Genomic DNA, 23,624 nt, shown 5'->3' with positions numbered 1-23,624 from the left:
AATAATAATAATTATATATATATAATTGTCACACGTAACTAATGTTTTTTTTTTCCCCCCAAATTTTTCCCGCCTAATCTAGTTGTCCAATTACCCTGATTGCGTCCTCTATACTGATTCGGACCCTTTACCGCTGACTGAGGACGCCTCTCAACTGACATACCCCCCCTCCGGCACGTACAGTCAGTACAGACTGCATTTTTCACCTGCACGAGCCGAGTTCATACACTTGACGGGCACTAGTATCTGTAATGTAAGTCGCTTTGGATAAAGGCGTCTGTTTTTTGAAAATGCTGAAAATGTAAATATCCTGTATGGACATAACTGGTTTTAGCACAAACAACCATATTTAACCAGTTAATTGATGGGTACTTTAAAGCTAACTTGGCAACAACTGTCTTCTTGTCATAATTCTTGACTGAGACTTCAGCAGGGCCATGCCTAATAGCATACAAGGTATTTTCCTATCCTATCATGCATCCTATATTATACAACAGAACTTAATCACATGGTGCTGAAAATGTAAAAATGAAACAAAAGGTTGAATGACCGATGTAGGGTTGGCTATTGTTTCATTTCTATAAGGAATTATGTCAGTATGTCAAGCATCCATATAAAATATAACACTGGAAGTTCCGATATCCCGTGGTAACTGGCCACAGCATAGGTTCACATAAGTTACGGAATACAAAATTATCAAATTTAGAAATTTTTCTTTCAATTGTAAGATAACTGGATAGATAAGAGGATAGAAAATATATAAATGTTCATTTACTCATAATTCTTTTTTCTGTCGTTAAGTTCATTTGTTAGAAAACCAAAAATACGTCTCTAGGAGGAGCGTTCATCATGTGGACTTCCGTCTGAGTTTTCCGTCTCTCCTTCCGAGATTGCCTGCATTGGGGCAGTGTATAGCCGGCTGCGAGTACTGTACCTGCTACTGCTGGCTGCAGGTGGGATCCTGGAACGACCCTGCCTGGTGGCGGCAAAGGTTTTAGTGGAGAAACCTTCCGTGTTGGCTTTGGGGAAAGGGCTGGCAAGAGGCTCTGTGCTGGATGGAGACTCCTGCTGTGGTGAATGGGGTTCCTCGGGTTGCCTGCCAGCCTCTAATAACAGTTCCCCTGAAGATTTTGGCGTGACTGGGCTCTTGAGGATTTCGGTGGCAGACATACGGTAACTGGAATCAGTACGACTGCCCTTCTTTAGAAGGAGAAGCTTGAACTCTTCATTGGAAGTGCTCGATTTTCTGGCACTCCTGTATATAGGTCCTGATGCTCTCTGGGAAACTGAAGGGGTAGATGGAACAGTCGGAGGTGCTGGGTTAATCACCGGTTGACTAATGGGAGCGGTCACAGGAGCAACGGCAAGATGACTCTTCCCTTTTAGCTCCCCTGAGTCTTTACGTCCAAGAACTTTCCTTTTTGATCTAAATCAAATTTGGTAAAAGAGGTTAGAAATAGGTTGTTTCTACACACACAATTACTGACTGTAGTCCATCTGTTTCTTTACATACTTTTTAACCTCCTTTTACTCTGTTCTTCAATGGTCAGGACCCCCACAGGACCACTACAGAGCAGGTATTATTTGGGTGGTGGATCATTCTCAGCACTGCAGTGACACTGACATGGTGGTGGTGTGTTAGTGTGTGTTGTCCTGGTATGAGTGGATCAGACACAGCAATGCTGATGGAGTTTTTAAACACCTCACTGTCACTGCTGGACTGAGAATAGTCCACCAACCCAAAATATCCAGCCAACAGCGCCTCATGGGCAGCGTCTTGTGACCACTGATGAAGGTCTCAAAGACGACCAACTCAAAAAGCAGCAATAGATGAGCGATCGTCTCTGACATTACATGTACAAGGTGGACCAACTAGGTAGGAGTGTCTAATAGAGTGGACAGTAAGTGGATACGGTATTTAAAAACTGATCCACTCAAACCAGCACAACACACACTAACACACCACCACCATGTCATTGCTACTGCAGTGCTGAGAATGATCAACCACCTAAATAATACCTGCTCTGTGGTGGTCCTGACCATTGAAGAACAGAGTAAAAGGAGAAAAAGTATGTAGAGAAATAGACGGACTACAGTCAGTGGATAGTGAGCATAGAAACAGGGAGGTGGTTTTAATGTTATGGCTGATCAGTGTAAATTCTTATTGGCTTACCTGTGTATCATGGCAAACAGATCTTCAGTTGTACGAACTCTATTGGGAGAAGGGAATATACTATCATCATCAGGCTTTGAATCATCAGTCAGAGGAGAAACTGTGTTATCACTTGGTGTTGAATCTATAACCAAAAAATGATGTAATTTCCATATCAGTAATATGCGATGACATGATTGTTTACCACGACTATTAAAAAAACCCATAAATATATCTGTTTTACCTTTGCTAAAGTAATCTTCGGTGTCTGGGGTTGGCTCATCCCCTTGTCCATCATGTGAGGCACTTCTGGTACTGACTCTTGATGTCTCATACTCCTCCTCTTTGCTTCTGACATTGCTGATTTTGCAAGTGTGCAGTGGTGCTTCTAAACATCTAGCAGGCACTTTTTCAGGGCTGTTGCATGGTACAATGTCACTCCTGTGTATATCACTGTAAGCAGGCGGAGACATTGTGCTGACCAAACTCAAGGATGGTTCTGTCAGAGGGTATAGCCTGGGGACCTGACTGTGTTCATCTTTTACTCTTGTTAATTCACCGGCTGAAAAATTGCTGCACCCTGTTTCCAGCTGGGCATCATGAATGTCAGGGTCTTGGACCGTTTGGCATAGCGGTTCATCTTGTGTATTGATCGGTTCCACGGGTGTTCTGAAGGCCGTCATGGCCCAGTAAGTTCCCGGGCCATATCTTTCTTGTCTGATTTTTATCCCTTCATGCGGAGTAACAATGGTCTCTGGAGGTGAGAACTTGGATTCACATGGCTGCACAGCAGGTGGTTTGTAGGCTGGTGGCTTCCTATTGTGTCGGTTATCAGTGGACCCAGACTCTGCAGGACACTTCTGACGAGCTGATTGATGAGAACTTGACTGCTCAGAACCCAGATTCCCATCTGCAAGTTTACCAGTAGATCGGGGTTGAACTGACCTCAGAACATTTGCAGTGGTGACCGTGTCAGATGAGCTCGATGCCTCCGCGCTCGCGGCGGCAGCTGCGGCTGCACGAGCCTCAGCCACCGCAGCAGCTGCGGCAGCTGCTTTCTGCTTGTTCTGGTGAAGGATGTGCATTTGGTTCCGGTGGGCAAAGGTCTTGCTGTAAAGAGCACTTAGGTCAAGGTGAGTAGGTGGTACGGCGTGGGATTTGGTGTCCCGCCTGAGGGAAGAGCCCGGGTCACGGAGGGAAAGCTGCTGATGCTGGAGAGATGAAAGTGATGACTTTCTCTCTGGGACTTTGGGTTTCCTTTTGCCACTGTTTGGTGACAATGGCCCTGGAAAGAATGCGGAAGGAAAGGAAGATGTGGGTGTCTCTGACTGACTGGAATATCCACTCGACGGGGAAGCGAGTCCTGCAGGTTTCTCAGGAGATCCCAGCTTTAAGTCACCCTCCGGTGGGAGAAGTTTTGGAGATGTGGGTCTGGAGCTTAAGTGACAGGGCTGAGATTCCACAATTTCCGGTGACTTAACACATTCAATAACAGTTGTACCCATAGTAGTACTAGAGTTAGACAGTGACCTGTAGTGATCATTGGATTTCAAGTCATTGAGGAGCCAGAGGTCTGCATAGTCTGACTGCACAGCTCCTTCATCTTTAAAGGAATGTGTGTCAGAAGAACTGAACGGAGATGAGCAGTCTAACAATTCTCTGATGTTCTCTATACCCCAGGTGCCAAGCTGTTTGTCACAGAGATCTGCATTGTCAAGATGCCTGACAGAACCAGCCAACTCCAGCTGCAGCCTCATATCCCTGGAAGACAAAGGCAGAGGCAGCTCACTGTTAATCTTTGGTTCATTCTTCTCTGGAATATCCGCTGTGCTACCTGTTTCCTTTAAAGAAGAGCTACGTTTTGGTGGGGGCGGCTTGGCCATTGGTTTTCTTAAAGAGAGACACGGTCTTGCCAACGTACTTATTCCTTTGTAGTCCTGTTGAGGGTATTCACCCATACCAGGAACAACGTTCGCATTTGGGCCACAGACGGGTTCAATTGCTGCATAGTTGTAATAGCTTTTAGTTCCTTCAAGTTCACAATCAAAGTGCATGGAGGTGTAGAAGCTTTCACTGTCAACTCTGTAATATGAAGAGCTCTCCAGTTTCTCACCTGGTGGCTGGCCACTGAAGCTCTCATAAGTTTCTCCACTAGAATAACTGGGGCAACTTACACCACTTTCTTCTTCCCTCAAGTGCTTTGAGCTATAGTCCTGGAGACATGGTTGATCCTGCTGATCCTGGTTGCAGTTCCACTCCCCATCACTAGCAGTACTGACACCTGCATCGTCCATCTGATCTGTTGCCGAGGAAGTGAACGAATTAGACCTATGTTCCTGTGGCCTATCTATGTGGCAGGGGTCGATAATAAAGCCGGTAGTGTCATCAATAATATGAGAGCCCGTGTTAAGAGACAGTTCGGAATCACAGTGGGAGGACCCAGTCAAGGGGGGCGAGGCAGCTGGTGGTAGTGTTTCTGAGGTCTGAGAAGGGCAAGTAGAGCTGCTTCCGCTCCAATTGCCACTTGAAGACTGATGGTCCTCTTTTTGATCAATCTGGCTACCAAGTACACTCGTGGTGGACACGGAGTGAATAGGGCTGCTAAAGGTATCCGAGCTGGAGGAGATTTCACAGCTTCCCATGTCAGATTTCCGTGGAAGCCTTGACCGGCCCCTTTCAATCCATGCATTTTCAGGACTACAAGTGTGCTTTATGCTTTCTATTTGAAGCTCTGGCATGGCTTGGTCATCAGTGCTCTCCTCTTCGTCTTTTAGTATTCTCTTCCCTGGTCCAGAAAGGAAGTCCTCAGACTCATAAGGAGAGAGCACATCATCATCCTCATCCTCATCCTCGTCTTCATCATCATCACTATCATCTTCATCTTTGTCCCGAAGTCGACTTCCATCTCGGGGTAAACTTCTCGATCGCAGACGAGTACTCGCCGCAGTTGTATAGGTTGCGTCAGAATGATCAGGTAACGAAGTGATATTCCCGGTAGAGTGGGACAGTGCGGCTGGAATTCCCTGGCCCCTCTGGGCACGGATGCGCCTCCTGGATGGAGCAGTAATCAAAAAGTCATCTGTCTGGCAACCTGAATCCTTGGTATTTAAAGCCCGACCGCTGAGAGTTATTTCCTCCTGGTACAGGGACATGTTTGGGTTTGCATGGACCACCGTCGTCCGTTCTCTTGCCACAGGAGATTCATCCGAGTCTAGTGAAAGGTAAAAACAATATACAAGCTTTCATAAATTTTTGTAAACTACAGATGTCCAAAAATATTACCACCCTTGCATTTTTTTTAATATATCACAATTTGCTCACAAAAGTGTTAAAATATACACCGATCAGCCATAACATTAAAACCACCTCCTTGTTCCTACACTCACTGTCCAATTTATCAGCTCCACTTACCATATAGAAACACTTTGTAGTTCTACAATTACTGACTGTAGTCCATATGTTTCTCTGTATGCTTTGTTACCCCCTTTCATGCTGTTCTTCAATGGTCAGGACTCTCCCAGGACCACTCCAGAGTAGGTATTATTTGGGTGATAGATCATTCTTAGCACTGCAGTGACACTGACATGGTGGTGGTGTGTTAGTGTGTGTTGTGCTGGTATGAGTGGATCAGACACAGCAGCGCTGCTGGAGTTGCTGAGAATAGTCCACCAATGAAAAATATCCAGCCAACGGCGCCCCGTGGGCAGCGTCCTGTGACCACTGATGAAGGTCTAGAAGATGGCCAACTTAAACAGCCGCAATAGATGAGCGATCGTCTCTGACTTTACACCTACAAGGTGGACCAACTAGATAGGAGTGTCTAATAGAGTGGACAGTGAGTGGACACGATATTTAAAAACTCCAGCAGTGCTGCTGTGTCTCTTACCACTCATACCAGCACAACACACACTAACACACCACCACCATGTCAGTGTCACTGCAGTGCTGAGAATGATCCACCAACCAAATAATACCTGCTCTGTGGTGGTCCTGTGGGGGTCCTGACCATTGAAGAACAGGGTGAAAGCAGGCTAAAAAAATATGTAGAGAAACAGATGGACTACAGTCAGTAATTGTAGAACTACAAAGTGCTTCTATATGGTAAGTGGAGCTGATAAAATGGACAGTAAGTGTAGAAACAAGGAGATGGTTTTAATGTTATGGCTGATTGTTATATTTTAATATCTATACTTGTGTCTTTGCTGTACACTGCTACAAAACAAAAGTATTGAGAATTATTTACTTCTTGTCTATTATACAAACATTTCCTAATATGGCCTGAAAAAATATTGGTACCCTTGGATTCCATACCATTGCTATGACAGTTTGATTTAATGCTACTGTATTACATGAATATGGCAGACAGAAAAAAAGCAGAATTTTGTCTGAGGAGATAGGTAGCTCAAGCATGCTTATGGGATTGTGGCCCATGGGATTGTAGCCAATCTCAGGACATGGTTGAACCAGGATTGAACAAACATTATGTTTCAGTGGTCAATAAAGAAACAAGAAAAACTTCCTGAGCTTGAAGGTCAACTTGAATGTGTTTTAAGTCATCCATCACTGTCTTAATAAAAAAAGACCCTGGACAACCCCTCTTTTTATTATCAATACAAGGAAACATGTTCACACATCACATTCAAGAATAGATCTTTTATGGTAACAGACATTCTATGTTTACAGGAGAGGATTTCAACTTTCAAACCACGATGCCTACTGTGAAACAATAAAGGCTCATTAATGTTTTGGGGTTGCTTTGCTGCCTCAGGCGCAGGGTGCATTAAATCTGTACAGAACATGAAGTCTGAAGGCATTTTAGATAAAAATCCACAGCCCAGTGACACATCAGCAGGACAATGATTCAAAAACACAGATCAAACAGCACATAAGAATGGATGTGATTTGTGCAGCAGTGCGGAGATTGTACTAAAACCGCTTGATCGTAGTCATTCCTTTTAAAAGGAAAAAGTAAAAAACGTCTTTTGGGATTAAGAGTATTTATTGTTGCATATTTAGCTTAAATTTGAAGTTGGACCCTTGGCTACATAATTGAACACATACTATTGACCTGCAAACAACATATTGATTGTTAACATAATCAGGTCAAAAGCTACATAACTACAGAATCTTCAACAGGATCTCAATGCTACTAAAAAACAAACACAGTACCACATAAAACATAGTGAAATCATGTTCTGTCTGATATCCATACCCATGTCTTGTTGCACTCTTTTAGGAATGCTTGTAATGGTTTTCCGCCTCCTCAGTTTCCTTCTTCGCTGTAACACAGACTGGGAGTGAACCAGTGAGCAGCGAGCGCTGGCCTCTCTGTCAAATCCTGCACCTGCAAACCAAGTCATACAGCCTCAGAAACAGAAAATCATTTTACCTCTGATGCTGCTATGTGTTCTATAAATGAACATGAGCAATAATCAAATAATTAAAATAACTTCAGGTGTTTTACCAGTAACGTTTATAGGGATGATACAAGAGGAGACGACTTGAGACTCATTCTTTTTTCTGTCCTCTGGTGTGGGAAGTGGTAGAGCCTTTGACCAGTTGGTCTGTTTGTCCAGTGTGGTAGGAATGTTGGGAACAGGACATTTTGGTCTCTGGCCCAATGCCACCAAGTCCATGTCTGTACTTGTATTGGTTCCAACCTGAGGCAAATGATACATAAGTTAGATTGTAAAGTACATTTAAAGGTTATTGTTATTTTTGCTACTAATAATAGAACATTTGAAGCTACAGATAAGGCTGTATTTACAAGACTTTTCAGAATCTTACAGAATCGTTGTAATTCACAAACCCAAACATGGTATTAAATGGTATTATAAATGGCAAAAGTCAACAATTACCTCTGGTGTATAAAGGCCTGTTAGGTAGCAGTACCAGGTTAGGTTTAGAACCTAAGGACTTGTTAGTTTTTTAAATACAGTGGTACCTTGAAACTTAACGTCAATTGGTTCTGGGAGTGGCGTTGAGTTTAAAAGGCGTTGAGTTTTAAGATATTTTTTCCCATAAGGATGTATGGGAAACTTGTTAATACATTCCATGGTCCTGTGGAACTGCATATTTAGGCTAATGTAAAAAAAACACTTACACACTGAAAATAACACAAGTATAATATAGAAAACACTGAAATACAATCAATAATACAATAAAACCTGCACTTTACCTTTGCCGTTCTTTTAGTACATTAAGTTACATTATTATTTTTAATGATAAGCGTGTAAGACTCTATCGGAAAAGCTGATTCTTACAATTTCTCAGAACCCCGAGCTATAACACAAGTTTAAAAAATCCAGCTGAACACAGATACATGTGGAGATTTCAGACTGGATTTGATGGTTATTCCACACAAATGCAGATTCGTCTCATATTCATAAACGCATGCCGTTTTATCACGCCGCTCAAGCCGAGCACTGTGCAAAGCAGCAGACTCACACACGTTGAGTTTAAGGGTACAAATTTCTCGACAAAGGGTGTTGAGTTTCAAAGATTTTGAGTTTAGGGAACGTTGAGTTACAAGGTACCACTGTACAGTGGGGTCAAAAAGTATTTAGTCAGCCACTGATTGTGCAAGTTCTCCTACTTAGAAAGACGAGAGAGGTCTGTAATTTTCATCATAGGTACACTTCAACTATGAAAGACAAAATGAGAAAAAAAATCCAGGAAATCACATTGTAGGATTTTTAAAGAATTTATTTGTAAATTATGGTGGAAAATAAGTATTTGGTCAATAACAAACAAGCAAGATTTCTGGCTCTCACAGACCTGTAACTTCTTCTTTAAGAAGCTCTTCTGTCTTCCACTCGTTACCTGTATTAATGGCACCTGTTTGACCTCGTTATCTGTATAAAAGACACCTGTCCACAGCCTCAAACAGTCAACCATGGCCAAGACCAAAGAGCTGTTGAAGAACACCAGGAAGAAAACTGTAGACCTGCACCAGGCTGGGAAGAGTGAATCTACAATAGGCAAGCAGGTTGGTGTGAATAAATCAACTGTGGGAGCAATTGTAAGAAAATGGAAGACATACAAGACTTTGTGACATTGATAATCTCCCTCGATCCCGTGGGGCCAAAATGATCATGAGAACGGTGAGCAAAAATCCCAGAACTACACGGAGGGACCTGATGAATGACCTGCAGAGAGCTGGGACCAAAGTAACAAAGGGACCATCAGTAACACACTACGCCGAGAGGGACTCAAATCCTGCAGTGCCAGGCATGTCCCCCTGCTTAAGCCAGTACATGTCCACGCCTGTCTGAAGTTTGCCAGAGAGCATATGGATGATCCAGAAGAGGATTGGGAGAATATCATGTGGTCAGATGAAACCAAAATGAAACTTTTTGGTAAAAATTCAACTCGTCGTGTTTGGAGGAAGAAGCATGCTGAGTTGAACACCATATCTACTGTGAAGCATGGGGGTGGAAACATCATGCTTTGGGGCTGTTTTTCTGCAAAGGGGACAGGACGACTGATCCGTGTTAAGGGAAGAATGAACGGGGCCATGTATCGTGAGATTTTAAGCCAAAACCTCCTTCCATCAGTGAGAGCATTGAAGATGGAACGTGGCTGGGTCTTCCAGCATGACAATGATCCAAAACACACCGCTCGGGCAACGGAGTGGCTCCGTAAAAAGCATTTGAAGGTCCTGGAGTGGCCTAGCCAACAAAATTTGTGGAGTCCGTGTTGCCCAGCGACAGCCCCAAAACATCACTGCTCTAGAGGAGATCTGCATGGAGGAATGGGCCAAAATACCAGCTACAGTGTGTGCAAACCTGGTGAAGACTTACAGGAAACGTTTGACCTCTGTCATTGCCAACAAAGGTTATGTTACAAAGTATTGAGTTGAACTTTTGTTATTGACCAAATACTTATTTTCCACCATAATTTACAAATAAATTCTTTAAAAATCCTACAATGTGATTTCCTGGATTTTTTTTTTCTCATTTTGTCTCTCATAGCTGAAGTGTACCTATGATGAAAATTACATACCTCTCTCATCTTTCTAAGTAGGAGAACTTGCACAATCAGTGGCTGACTAAATACTTTTTGGCCCCACTGTAATTGTCTCTCAAAGTACATTTGGGCTGATGATCACATTTGACATTACAGGTCCTTGCTAAGTTGATGTCTTCAGGGAAGAAATGGTGAGGAAATGGTGCACCAAGAACCCCCGGTTCAGGCTGACAGGCGATTAATTGAACCTTAGTTTTAAGCTTTGCCAATACTTTAATATTAAACCATAGATACACCTATACACGAGAATAAGAATTTTAATGCTAGGTATCTTAATTTGTATTTAAATTAAGACAGCACATACACTGATCAGCCATAACATTAAAACCACCTCCTTGTTTCTACACTCACTGTTCATTTTATCAGCTCCACTTACCATATAGAAGCACTTTGTAGTTCTATAATTACTGACTGTAGTCCATCTGTTTCTCTGCATGCTTTGTAAGCCCCCTTTCATGCTGTTCTTCAATGGTCAGGACCACCACAGAGCAGGTATTATTTAGGTGGTGGATCATTCCCAGCACTGCAGTGACACTGACATGGTGGTGGTGTGTTTGTGTGTGTTGTACTGGTATGAGTGGACAAGACACAGCAATGCTGATGGAGTTTTTAAACACCTCACTGTCACTGCTGGACTGAGAATAGTCCACCAACCAAAAATATCCAGCCAACAGCACCCCGTAGGCAGCATTCTGTGACCACTGATGAAGGTCTAGACAATGACCAATTCAAACAGCGGCAATAGATGAGCGACCGTCTCTGACTATATATCTACAAGGTGGACCAACTAGGTAGGAGTGTCTAATAGAGTGGACAGTGAGTGGACACGGTATTTACAAACTCCAGCAGCGCTGCTGTGTCTGATCCACTCATACCAGCACAACACACACTAACACACCACCACCATGTCATTGTCACTGCAGTGCTGAGAATGATCCACCACCCAAATAATACCTGCTCTGTGGTGGTCCTGTGAGGGTCCTGACCATTGAAGAACAGCAGGAAAAGGGGCTGAAAAAGTATGTAGAGTGAAGGGGGACAGGTAATAATAAACAAATCAAATGCAAGGAGTGTTGACAGGGTGTGGGAACAGACATAAAAAAACAAAACAATAAGTGGATATGTACCCATTTTGTATTATTAGAATATTTTAATAGCACCTAATAATTTAATAACCTATCAACATACATGCAGTCATTTATAAACATAAATACATGGACAGGATTAAATACCCCCTTCCCCGATACTTGGTTGCACAACCTTTGGCAACAATTACAGCCTCCAAGCCTCCTTTCTGTTACATGTTTAACACCTCCAGTTGCCCAGGCAGCAAAGCAGCCCCACAACACTATGGATCCTCCACCATGTTTCATTTCATGTATGTAGGCAACACTTTTCTTTAATGCTTAATTTCTTTGTCTATATTTAGGGATATAAGGGGGGGGCGGGTACTTCTATGACCTTTGCTCATAAAGCCCTGTTTTGTTTAGTGTGCTGAGTATAGTACGGGTTGAAACCATCACCTTAGCTCAGCCTGAAGTTCTTAAACCACCTTTTGTAGGATTCTCTTATTATTTTTTCTCTTTCCACCACATTCTGGAAGATTCTTGACTGTTCAATGAACAGCAAACTTCTTGATTACATTTTGAACTGTTCCTGGAGTAGTCCTATACTCTTTAGACAGTTTGTTCTTGGTAATAACCACATTTCTGGTCTGCTCAGACAGCTCCATTGTCTTTGTCATTGTGAACAGAGAACAGGGATGTTGTAAGCAGATAAGAAACATCAGTTAGCACAGAATGGAGATTTCAAAGTCTAACACCCAATGTGATGTGACTAGAGCACTATAAAGGGAGGCCCACATTTCTTTTCCTTGTCCTTCAGTTATTCCACTGCTGTAAGAACCCACGATCGTGCCTATAAATTCTCACAGTCAACTGTATTTTTTTTATTTTTTATTATCTGACCGTTTGTTCTTTGTTTTGTTTCAAACTGAACTAAGCTTGGCATTTATTATGTCTACCATTTTTATTAGAGTTTATTTCTATCCAAGAAGTTTCATTAAACATTAGATTTTTTTAAATATTTTCTTTATGCATTTTCTCCTTTTTTTCTCCCCCTTTAGCACGTCCAATTGCCCGATTGCATCATTTTTCCTCTCCACCAATGCCGATCCCTGCTCTGATTGAGGAAAACGAAGCTAACCCACGCCCCCTCCAACACGTGGGCAGCATGCCGTATGCATCTTATTACCTACACTTTGACGAGTGCAGTGCAGCTCAGCGTTGTGTATGGAGAGACACACCCTGAGAGCACTCTTTTCTCATCTCTGTGCAGGCACCATCAATCAGCCAGTAGAGGTCGTAATTGCACCAGTTATGAGAGAGAGAGACCCCATCCGGCTTAGCTGAACAACAGGCCAATCGTTGTTCATGTGGCCGCTCAGCCTCAGCCGGCAGGCAGAGCTGAGATTCGATACGATGTATTCGAGATCCCAGCTCTGGTTCCAGCATGTGTATTTAGCGCTGCGCCACCTGAGAGGCCCAAACATTTGATTTTAAGAGATATTTTACATGGTGTTCAGGAATCCCAGTAATATTGACCACACTGTACTTACTTGTCCAAAACATTCGTGCATTTGACTTCTTTTAAAAGTTCATTTGAAAAAACATTAATGTAGAAAGTTCCTAAGTTATTGTTATTGGTGATTTCTCTATGCCCATTTAAACATGACTAGTTTAAGTAAATGTATGAAGTTTCAGAAAAGCAGAGACAGCTGGGAGAATACCTTGCATATCCAGGGGATGAACACACAACACACTGTAGGGGAGGAGGAACGTGAGCGCTTATGCTAAAACAAAAATGGCAAACACAAGACTCAATGAGACATAAAAGAAACATAAATAAAGATGAGAACAAAATGGATTTAACACAAATAAAGGACAAACAGTTAACAAATATGACTTAAAATATAAAACATAACGTATAAGTTGTTATGGATGGTATTCGATGGAAGAGGTATTTGATGTTGCACTTCAGTACAGTGCACACCTGACACAAAGTGTTAAAATAAAGGCTGTGTTCTAATACTGATTTTAAACTGCCCAAATTAGATTCATCCAGTTTCAATTTTTATTTTAGGACAGCCACATTGGCATACACTGATCAGGCATAACACTATGACCACCTTCCTAATACTGTGGTGGTCCCCCTTTTTGCTTCCTGAAGGTGTGCTGTGGTATCTGGCACCAAGACGTTAGCAGCAGATCTATGGATCGGACTTGTTTGTCCAGCACATCCCACAGATGCTTGATTGGATTGAGATCTGGGGATTTTGGAGGCCAAGTCAACACCTCAAACTCGTTGTTGTGCTCCTCAAACCATTCCTGAATCATCATTGCTTTGTGGCAGGGCGCATTATCCTGCTGAAAGAGGCCACAGCCATCAGGGAATACCGTTTCCATGAAAGGGTGTACATGGTCTGCAACAATGCTTATGTAGGTGGTACGTGTAAAGTAACATCCACATGGATGGCAGGACCCAAGGTTTCCCAGCAGAACATTCTTGCTTTCTTCCCATAGTGCATCCTGGTGCCATGTGTTCCCCGGGTAAGCGACGCACACGCACCCGGCCATCCACGTGATGTAAAAGAAAACGTGATTCATCAGACCAGGCCACCTTCTACCATTGCTCTGTATTCCATTTCCAGTGACCCATATATACAACAAACTGTGATGCACTGTGTATTCTGACACCTTTCTATCAGAACCAGCATTAACGTCTTCAGCAATTTGAGCTACAGTAGCTGGTCTGTTGGATCGGACCACATGGGCCAGCCTTCGCTCCCCACGTGCATCAATGAGCCTCGGCTACCCATGACCCTGTCGCCGGTTTACCACTGTTCTATCCTTGGACCATTTTTGATACATACTGACCACTGCAGACCGGGAATACCCAACAAAAGCTGCAGTTTTGGAGATGCTCTGACCCAGTCATCTAGCCATCACAATTTTGCCCTTGTCAAACTCACTCAAATCCTTACGCTTGTTCATTTTTCCTGCTTCTATAATCAGTGTTATTTACTTCACCTATCAGTGGTCATAATGTTAAGCCTGGTCGGTGTGTAAATGCTATCTAAAAGCTTAGTGACTTTTATTAATTATCGTTTATTATAAAATGTAATAATCCCATTAATAATTATTTTTATTTTTGGTAAAAGCATCGACCTGCATGCATTTTGCTGTTTATAAAGCAAATAATTAAATTATCATATAAATTACTAGGGAATCACTTTAATGAGAGGAGGTATTGTGCTACAGCTATAAATTAAATTTTAAAATGAAGTACTGGAACAAAGTAAGAACACACTGTACTGGAACAGAGTAAAATTAAGTAAGTACTGAACAGGCAACACGTTCCTCTTCTTAAACTTAGTTTTAAGTGAACCTGTGTCCACTGTATTCTTCTAAACATTCAATTAATGTTTTATACACTGATCAGCCATAACATTAAAACCACCTCCTTGTTTCTACACACACTGTCCATTTTATCAGCTTTAGAAGCACTTTGTAGTTCTACAATTACTGACTGTAGTCCATCTGTTTCTCTACATACTTTTTTAGCCTGCTTTCACACTGTTCTTCAATGGTCAGGACTCTCCCAGGACCACCACAGAGTAGGTATTATTTGGGTAGTGGATCATTCTCAGCACTGCAGTGACACTGACATGGTGGTGGTGTGTTGTGTGTGTATGAGTGGATAAGACACAGCAGCGCTGCTGGAGTTTTTAAACACCTCACAGTCACTGCTGGACTGAGATTAGTCCACCAACCCAAAATATCCAGATGAACCACTGATGAAGGTCCAGAAGATGACCAACTCAAACAGCAGCAATAGATGAGCGATCGACTTTACATCTACAAGGTGGACCAACTAGGTAGGAGTGTCTAATAGAGTGGACACGGTATTTAAAAACTAAAGCAGAGCTACACACACTAACACACCACCACCATGTCATTGTCACTGCAGTGCTGAGAATAATCCACCACCTAAATGATACCTGCTCTGTAGTGGTCCTGGGGGGCTAACAAAGCATGCAAAGAAACAGATGGACTACAGTTAGTAATTGTAGAACTACAACGTGCTTCTATATGGTAAGTGGAGCTGATAAAATGGACAGTGAGTGTAGAAACAAGGATGAGGTTTTGTTGATCAATGTATTCTTTTACACCAGAATCACAATTTACCTTTCTCCGAGTTGGCTGGAGCTCCACTTGTCTTGAAGGTCTCTCCTGCTGCATTATGGGAAATAACAAGCATGTGACTAAATCCTATGACTTTTTAACATTTTGTACAAACAAGTCAACAAGGTAAGGAAATAAAAAATGTATAATGATTGTGAAACATGCACCTCACCATATGAACATTAACAGCCATATTCAAAGTTCATTGTGCATTTAGTGTGGAACAGTACACACACACACACACACATTTACATTTTTGGTATTTAGCAGACGCTTTTTATCTAAAGTGACTAACAGTACAGTGACAGTATATCGTCCCAACAGGGCCCAACAGTGGCAACCTGGCAGTAGTGGGGCTTGAACCAGTGACCTTTTAATTACTAGTCCAGTACCTTCACCACTAGGCTACAACTGCCCTACACACACACATACACACCTTCCTAAAAATATGTATAATTGCTTTTCCATGTAATTATCCAATCAGCCAGTCATGTGGCAGCATATTGGTCAAGAGCTTTAGTTGATGTGACCTGACTGACTTTCACTGTGGTGAAACTGGGGGTGTCGGACTGGCTGGTTTATCAGTCAGGAACTGCTGGGATCTGGGATTTTTACAGCAATAATCACTTAATTTTACACAGAGAATCAATTATTAATAATAATAATAATAATAATAATAATAACATCCAGTGAGCTGCAGTTCATTCTGCTGGCAGTTAAGAGGAGAATATATTGGTTTAGGCTGACAGGATGGCTAATGCAGATAAGCCATCTGTTACTCGTTAAGATAAGATCACTGTTACTCGTTGTTCATGTGGTTGCTCAGCCCAGCTGACAGGCAGAGCTGAGACTCAATACGATGTATTCGAACCCTGCTCTGGTGTTCAGCGTGTTTTTACCTCTGCGCCACCTGAGCGGCCCAACTCTTCTTAATTTCATATTGGATTTTTTGTCCTAAAAATGCTAACTTTGAATACAGCTTCACCACAAAATCAACCTCACTAATAAAACATAAAACTCAGTGGTGTAAGGGATGACCAGATAACCATTAAAACACCAATTTGTGTGTCTTTCTGTTAATTTGTGTAAGTTAAGGATGTCTGGTTTAATCTGTTCACCTAATCTGACATAAAAAATACATGAAATGTTAGGAATAAAATGAAAAATGATCTAAATAAAGAAGACATCACATGCATTGTAACAGATAAACAACATCTAAACACCTGGACAAGTGTCCTGGGAAGAGTTTGCATGTCTGACTCTCTGGTGCTCTTCTCCTGTAGCATGTGACGTTGGAAAGAGAAAAGCACTGCTAAGAGGAGTATTTTAAAGGTGTCTAATAAAAGCAATGGTTAATAAATTTAATGAACCGTCCCAGATCTCTATATATAATGGTCCACTTTCCTCAATGGACAAGCCTCCACTAAAGTAAATGTAATATAATATACAATATAGGCTACACTAATAAGCCACAACATTAAAACCACTGACAAGTGAAGTGAATAATGATTAAGTATAGAGATGCATGAGTACCGATACTGGTATCGTGTATTTGCCCGATACCGCGTTCATTAACTTGTACTCGTACTCGCAAACGAGGCTCCGATACTAAACATCCGATACCGTGTGCCTAGTGCACGTTGCTGCGTTATGCCTAGTTCACACTACACGATTTTTGCCCTGATTTTCGCTCGGCGACTGGTCGGCGCTAGATTTGCCGGCTCGGGAGCAACTCAGCATTCGCTCGGCGATCAAAACACGGCTCTCGATCGCTAAGTGTGAACTATCCAACAACTCGATCCGACCGGCTCGCTGAGTGCTCGGCGACCGGATCGAGTTTTCTAGCACGTCAGATATCTGATCTGAGATGTGCGACTGGGAATGAGTGACATGTCGAACAGCCAATGAGAACGCAGGATACGGTGTGAGGGGAAACGCAGGAGAGGAGTGTAAACAAGTGGGACAGGGGCATAATATAGTTTATATCAGAATATACCGGCACACACAAGTTTTACAGTATTTCTGACCTGATCGTTCTCTACAAAACATAACAACAAAACACCAACATTGCAAAAATATTTATTAACCTCCAACTCATTAACTCCATTAACTCATTAACTCCGTCATTCTAAATAGGTATTGGTATCGGTATCGGCAAGTACAAAAATACATGTACCTGTACTTGTACTCGGTTGGGAAAAAATGGTATTGATGCATCCCCAATTAAGTACAATGGCACCTAGTGCAGCAAGAGAACAATCAAGTTAGAAGAAGGTAAAAAGTATAAGGATTTGACCCACAATTGTTGCTGGCATGTCAGCATGTTGCAGTCATTAGTAGTAACCAAAGGACATTCAAGGAAGGGCAGGGTATTGGGTAATATTATAGGATACACCTCCCATACAGATAAACTTTATAGGTATACAATTACTGACTGTGGCCCATCTGTTGCTTTGTACACACTGCCATGGAGTACAAGAAACAAAAAGAACTACACCAGTGGCTGTGTTACTGTGAACCAGTTTATAAGTCCTTAAATCTGACTTTCAGCGTGATGTACTGGCCTAACAGTGAAGCAAAGATATGGGACTTGAGGCCTGCCTATAAAGGACCTGTACCAGCTGAAGCAAATAGTGCTTAATGAGGTACAGAGACTGCCCTTAATATGTTGATTAAAAGATCTGTACCACCATGCTATCGTGATCGGTGCCCCTGCCAGCCAATATGGTAGGTCATTTGGGTCAATGCCAGTGCTGGAGGAAGCATAGTACGATCAATTCATCTGTACGGTAGGTGTTGCTTATAAAATAATCTTTAAATACACAAACCAGATGTGTATTATTAACTGTACAGCAAGCAAACAGCTGCAAACATAACATCATGCACTGACTGTAATATCTCTTACCAAACGTGCATGTCGGCTTTTCTGATCCCGTCTCCTGAGTGAGTGAGGGGAGGGGAACGTAGGCATAGGTGGTGCCACCGAGATTGATATGGTGACCCGATTGCGCTCCCTGCTGGTTGACCGCTGATGATCTGTAATAAACAAAGACCCAACCGTAGGTGGATAAAGTGAAAAGAAACTATGCAAAAATTTTCATCAACTGGCAGGAATACCCTGGACAGATCGCTGATCCATTACAGGGTTTCAGCCATCCCCTACTTCCCTTCTCAGACATAGCCAATCTGTCTGTGTTTGTGTAGACACACCCGACCAGCTGATAGCACTGCTGAGATTCGAACCTGTATTGCCATATGTTTGACCGCCCTGTGTTCTTTATTTAAATGTCTATTCTAGTGTCATTTAAGACAGTCTTTTAAGGTTTTCTGCTCAACCCTTAAAACAAGTACCATTTCTGTAGAAAGCAGTGTCCAAAAGTGGCTCTTAACGAAAGAGGGCAGCATAGGTCAGATATTACATGCAGTTCTGCTTTTGTGGATTGCTAAACTGGATTTGTACTACACAGATTCAAATCTGCCCGATTGAAAGAGTCTACATCATTTGCACCATAATCTCCATGTTCTGGGAGACAAGGTGGGGTAATAATGTGTGTATAACACAAAGGGGCAGTCAATTACTGACTGTAGTCCATCTGTTTCTCTGCATGCTTTGTTAGCCCCCTTTCATGCTGTTCTTCAATGGTCAGGACCCCCACAGGACCACCACAGAGCAGGTATTATTCAGGTGGTGGATCATTCTCAGCACTGCAGTGACAATGACATGGTGGTGGTGGTGTTAGTGTGTGTTGAGCTGGTATGAGTTTTCAAATACCGTGTCCACTCACTGTCCACTCTATTAGACACTCCTACCTAGTTAATCCACCTTGTAGATGTAAAGTCAGAGACGATCGCTCATCTATTGCTGCTTTTTGAGTTTGTCATCGTCTAGACCTTCATCAGTGGTCACAGGACGCTGGCCACGGGGTGCTGTAGGCTGGATATTTTTGGTTAGTGGACTATTCTCAGTCCAGCCGTGACAGTGAGGTGTTTAAAAATTCCATCAGCGCTGCTGTGTCTGATCCACTCATACCAACACAACACACACTAACACACCACCACCATGTCAGTGTCACTGTAGTGCTGAGAATGATCCACCATCTAAATAATACCTGCTCTGTGGTGGTCCTGTGGGTGGTCTTAACCATTGAAGAACATCATGAAAGGGCGCTAACAAAGTATGTAGAGAAACAGATGGACTACAGTCAGTAATTGTATAACAACAAAGTGCTTCTATATGATAAGTGGAGCTGATAAAATGGACAGTGAGTGTAGAAACAAGGAGGTGGTTTTATGGCTGATCAGTGTATACAGGTGTACAGTACAACAAAATCCTTTCTTCGCATATCCCAGCTTGTTTGGAAGCTGGGGTCAGAGCGCAGGGTCAGCCATCGTACGGCGCCCCTGAAACCAAAAGGGTTAAGGGCCTTGCTCAAGGACCCAAAAGTGGCTGCATGACTCTTCCCCAAAGATCATATGTAAACAAGCAGTGTTTTAGCCAAACATTTCTACAGGTTGTTGAATTATAGGGGATTTGCATTGCCTACATTATCACACAGCAGTACTTTTAAGCTTGGAGGGCTTTGATATCTTCCAAGTTCATAGGCATGCAATATTCTAATTATTAATATTCTAATCTAGACATTACAACTGTGTGTTCAAATTTTTATCACATAAATACCTTAAATATATGTCAGATTACCTCTGTGCAGGGCCTGCAGGCTAAACTCTGCATTGTGGTGTAGCTCGTCCAGACATGGTGGGCGTGTGCTGGGGTAGAATACATTGTGCTGCTGGTGCCACGGGGCCTGATAGTGTGATGTCAGCTTACTTTCAGTGTCTAAATTCGACACGGCTACAAAAAGAGAAAGAGAAATAGGTTTGGTCAAATTGCATAGAATAGCATAGTGTAATATAGCATAGCATAGCATGTATTGTAGAATTATATTAAAGTCCCAAGCAAAAGAGTTTGAACCCATTTATCTAGATAATATAGAATTATTTACAACCCCAAATCAGAATATGTTGGGACAGTATAGAAAATGCAAACACAGAGTTTCTTACATTTACTTAAACTTTTATTTCATTGCAGACAGGATGAACCCAAGATATTTCATGTTTGATCTGCTCAACTTCATTTCATTTATTAATAAACATCCATTCCAGCATTTCAGGTCTGCAACACATTCCTTTTCACCACACTTACACATCAAAGAAGTGAAATTTACCCTTGCCGAGGGCTCTGACACAGCATCATACCATGACAGACCCTGGCTTTTGGACTTGTTGCTGATAACAGTCTTGATGGTCGTTTTCGTCTTTGGTCCGGCGCACACAGCATCCATTTTTTCCAAAAAAGACCTGGAGTGCTGATTCATCTGACCACAATACACATTTCCACTGTGTGATGGTCCATCTTAGATGCCTCAGAGCCCAGAGAAGTCGACGCCGCTTCTGGACATGGTTAACATAAGGCTTCTTTTTTGCACAGTAAAGGTTTAAGTGGCATTTGTGCATGTAACTCTGTATTGTAGTGCTCGACAAAGGTTTGCCAAAGTAATCCCTCACCCATGTGGTTATATCAGCTATTGTTGAGTGGCGGTTCTTGATGCAGTGCCATCTGAGGGATCAAAGATCACAAGCATTCAGCTTAAGCTTGCGCCTTTGGCCTTTACGCACTGAAATTCCTCCCGATTCCTTGAATGGTTTAATGTTATTCTGCACTGTAGAGGGAGAAATATGCAAATCCCTTCCAATCTTTCTTTGAGGTACATTGTTTTAATCATTTCAATCATTTTCTCACACATTTGTTGACAAACTGGAGATCCTCTGATCATCTTTGCTCATCAAAGACTCAGCCTTTCCTGGATGCTGCTTTTGTACCAAACCATGATTACAATCACCTCTTTGGAATCACATCATTATTTAGTTTTTTCACCTCATTACTAGCCCTAAATTGTCCCCGTCCCAACTTTTTTTGGAATGTGTTGCAGGCCTGAAATGGAGGAATGGATGTATATTAATAAATGAAATGAAGTTGAGCAGACAAAACAAGAAATATCTCAGGTTCAAACTGTCTGCAATCAAATAAAAGTCAAAGTAAATGTAAGAAAAAGTGCATTTTTATTTTATTTGCATTTTCCATACTGTCCCAACTTTTTCTGATTTGTATATTAATTACTCATAACTGGTCTTTACCAAAGTTTAAAAAAGGATAGGATCTTTCTTTATTCTATTATAGTAAAGACATCAGCATTGTTAATTACAATCACAGAAATTATAGATGTTTCTACACACTTTAAAGTATTGAAGTATGTGTTTAAGTTATTAAGTTTAAAAGTATATATACTAATGTATATACTTAAGTATATATACTAATATGTAATATAGAATAGAATGACTTTATTTTTCGTAGATACAGATGTACAGTACAATGAAATTCTTCTTCTGCATATCTCAGCTTGTTTGGAAACTGGGGTCAGAGCGCAGGGTCAGCCAATGTATGGTGCCCCTGAAGCAGACAGGGTTAAGGTCCTTGCTCAAGGGTCCAACAGTGGCTGCTTAGCAGAGTCTGGATTTGAACCGACAATCTTCCAACTGATAGGTCTAAGCGCTGCCCACTAGGCTACCACTGTCCCTAATAGAAGATCCCAATCCCCCAAGGAAGACATGCCAATATGATATTACATGAAATATACACTAATCAGCCATAACATTAAAACCACCTCCTTGTTTCTACACTCACTGTCCATTTTGTCAGCTCCACTTACCATATAGGAGCACTTTGTAGTTCTACAATTACTGGCTGTAGTCCATTCTCTGCATGCTTTGTTAGCCCCCTTTCATGCTGTTATTTAATGGTCAGAACTCTCCCAGGACCACCACAGAGCAGGTATTATTTGGTTGGTGGGTCATTCTCAGCACTGCAGTGACACTGACATGGTGGTGGTGTGTTAGTGTGTGTTGTGCTGGTATGAGTGGATCAGACACAGCAGCACTGCTGGAGTTTTAAAATGCTGAAGTGTCCACTCACTGTCCACTCTATTAGACACTCCTACCTGGATGGTCCACCTTGTAGATGTAAAGTCAGAGACGATCACTCATCTATGCTGCTGTTTGAGTTGGTCATCTTCTAGACCTTCATCAGTGGTCACAGGACGCTGCCCATGGGGCGCTGTTGGATGGATGTTTTTGGTTGGTGGACTATTCTCAGTCCAGCAGGAACAGTGAGGTGTTTACAAACTCCAGCAGCGCTGCTGTGCCTGATCCGTTCATACCAGCACAACACACACTAACACACCACCACCATGTCAGTGTCACTGCAGTGCTGAGAATGATCCACCACCCAAATATTACCTGACCACTGAAGAACAGCATGAAAGGGGGCTAACAAAGCATGCAGAGAAACAGATGGACTAGTCAGTAATTGTAGAACTACAAAGTGCTTATATATGGTAAGTGGAGCTGATAAAATAGACATTGAGTGTAGAAACAAGGTGGTTTTAATGTTATGTCCAAGCATAACAAGATGAGATAAAAACTGAGTGTGTTTATTGTACAGCAGAGGGAGGAATGAAAGGCAAGGCCGCTTTATCCCTTTCTCCTCTCAAACCCTCTCATCTCTCTTTTTTTTCTCTCTATAAAGCGGCATCTGCCCATCAGTATGCACCTTGCGGCTGCGCCTGTGAATAGCCCCGAATCAGCCGTATCTAAGCAACTATTCATATCTAATTTACACTGAATTAGCAGATCCTTATCAGACCGCAATCACCAACAAGAGCAAGATGCACTTTTTATTTAACACGTTTTATTTATCTCAGGCCCTCTTTAAATCAGAATGATAAAAATATACATGGCCAAGAGTATCTGGACACCATTTGCCTGTTGGACCTAGATGGCATCTTAATTTTGGCCACATGGTGTGTATTTATTTAAGTGAATAACACTGATCATCTCTTCATCCTGGCACCTGTTAGTGGGTGGGATATATTAGGCATCAAGTGAACATTTTATCCTCAAAGTTGATGTGTTAGAAGCAGGACAAATTGGCAAGCGTAAGGATTTGAGCGAGTTTGACAAGGGCCAAATTGTGATGGCTAGACGACTGGGTCGGAGCATCTCCAAAACTAGAGCTCATGTGGGGTCAGTATCTATCAAAAGTGGTCCAAGGAAAGAATAGTGGTATCACGTGGGGAGCGAAGGCT

General features: G+C 42.1%; 1 protein-coding gene across 1 annotated transcript in view; it reads right to left on the bottom strand.

Annotated features, from left to right (window-relative positions):
- Window positions 1-831: 831 nt before the first annotated feature.
- Window positions 832-23,624, bottom strand: part of nhsb (Nance-Horan syndrome b (congenital cataracts and dental anomalies)) — a 102,204-nt gene continuing 79,411 nt past the window's right edge. Inside the window, exons 2-11 of the mRNA XM_062989573.1 lie at window positions 20,123-20,275; window positions 18,329-18,459; window positions 16,647-16,700; window positions 15,427-15,474; window positions 12,969-13,031; window positions 7,617-7,812; window positions 7,365-7,496; window positions 2,397-5,363; window positions 2,174-2,297; window positions 832-1,426 (exon numbers count right to left, since the gene is read on the bottom strand). Coding sequence (XP_062845643.1) covers window positions 832-1,426; window positions 2,174-2,297; window positions 2,397-5,363; window positions 7,365-7,496; window positions 7,617-7,812; window positions 12,969-13,031; window positions 15,427-15,474; window positions 16,647-16,700; window positions 18,329-18,459; window positions 20,123-20,275 — 4,463 coding nt within the window. The remainder of the gene's footprint in view (window positions 1,427-2,173; window positions 2,298-2,396; window positions 5,364-7,364; window positions 7,497-7,616; window positions 7,813-12,968; window positions 13,032-15,426; window positions 15,475-16,646; window positions 16,701-18,328; window positions 18,460-20,122; window positions 20,276-23,624) is intronic.

Source organism: Trichomycterus rosablanca, chromosome 27, assembly GCF_030014385.1.
Source record: "Trichomycterus rosablanca isolate fTriRos1 chromosome 27, fTriRos1.hap1, whole genome shotgun sequence".
NCBI lineage: Eukaryota > Metazoa > Chordata > Actinopteri > Siluriformes > Trichomycteridae > Trichomycterus > Trichomycterus rosablanca.
Note: the sequence above shows the minus strand (reverse complement) of the source record. Positions and strands in the feature narration are given on the sequence as shown.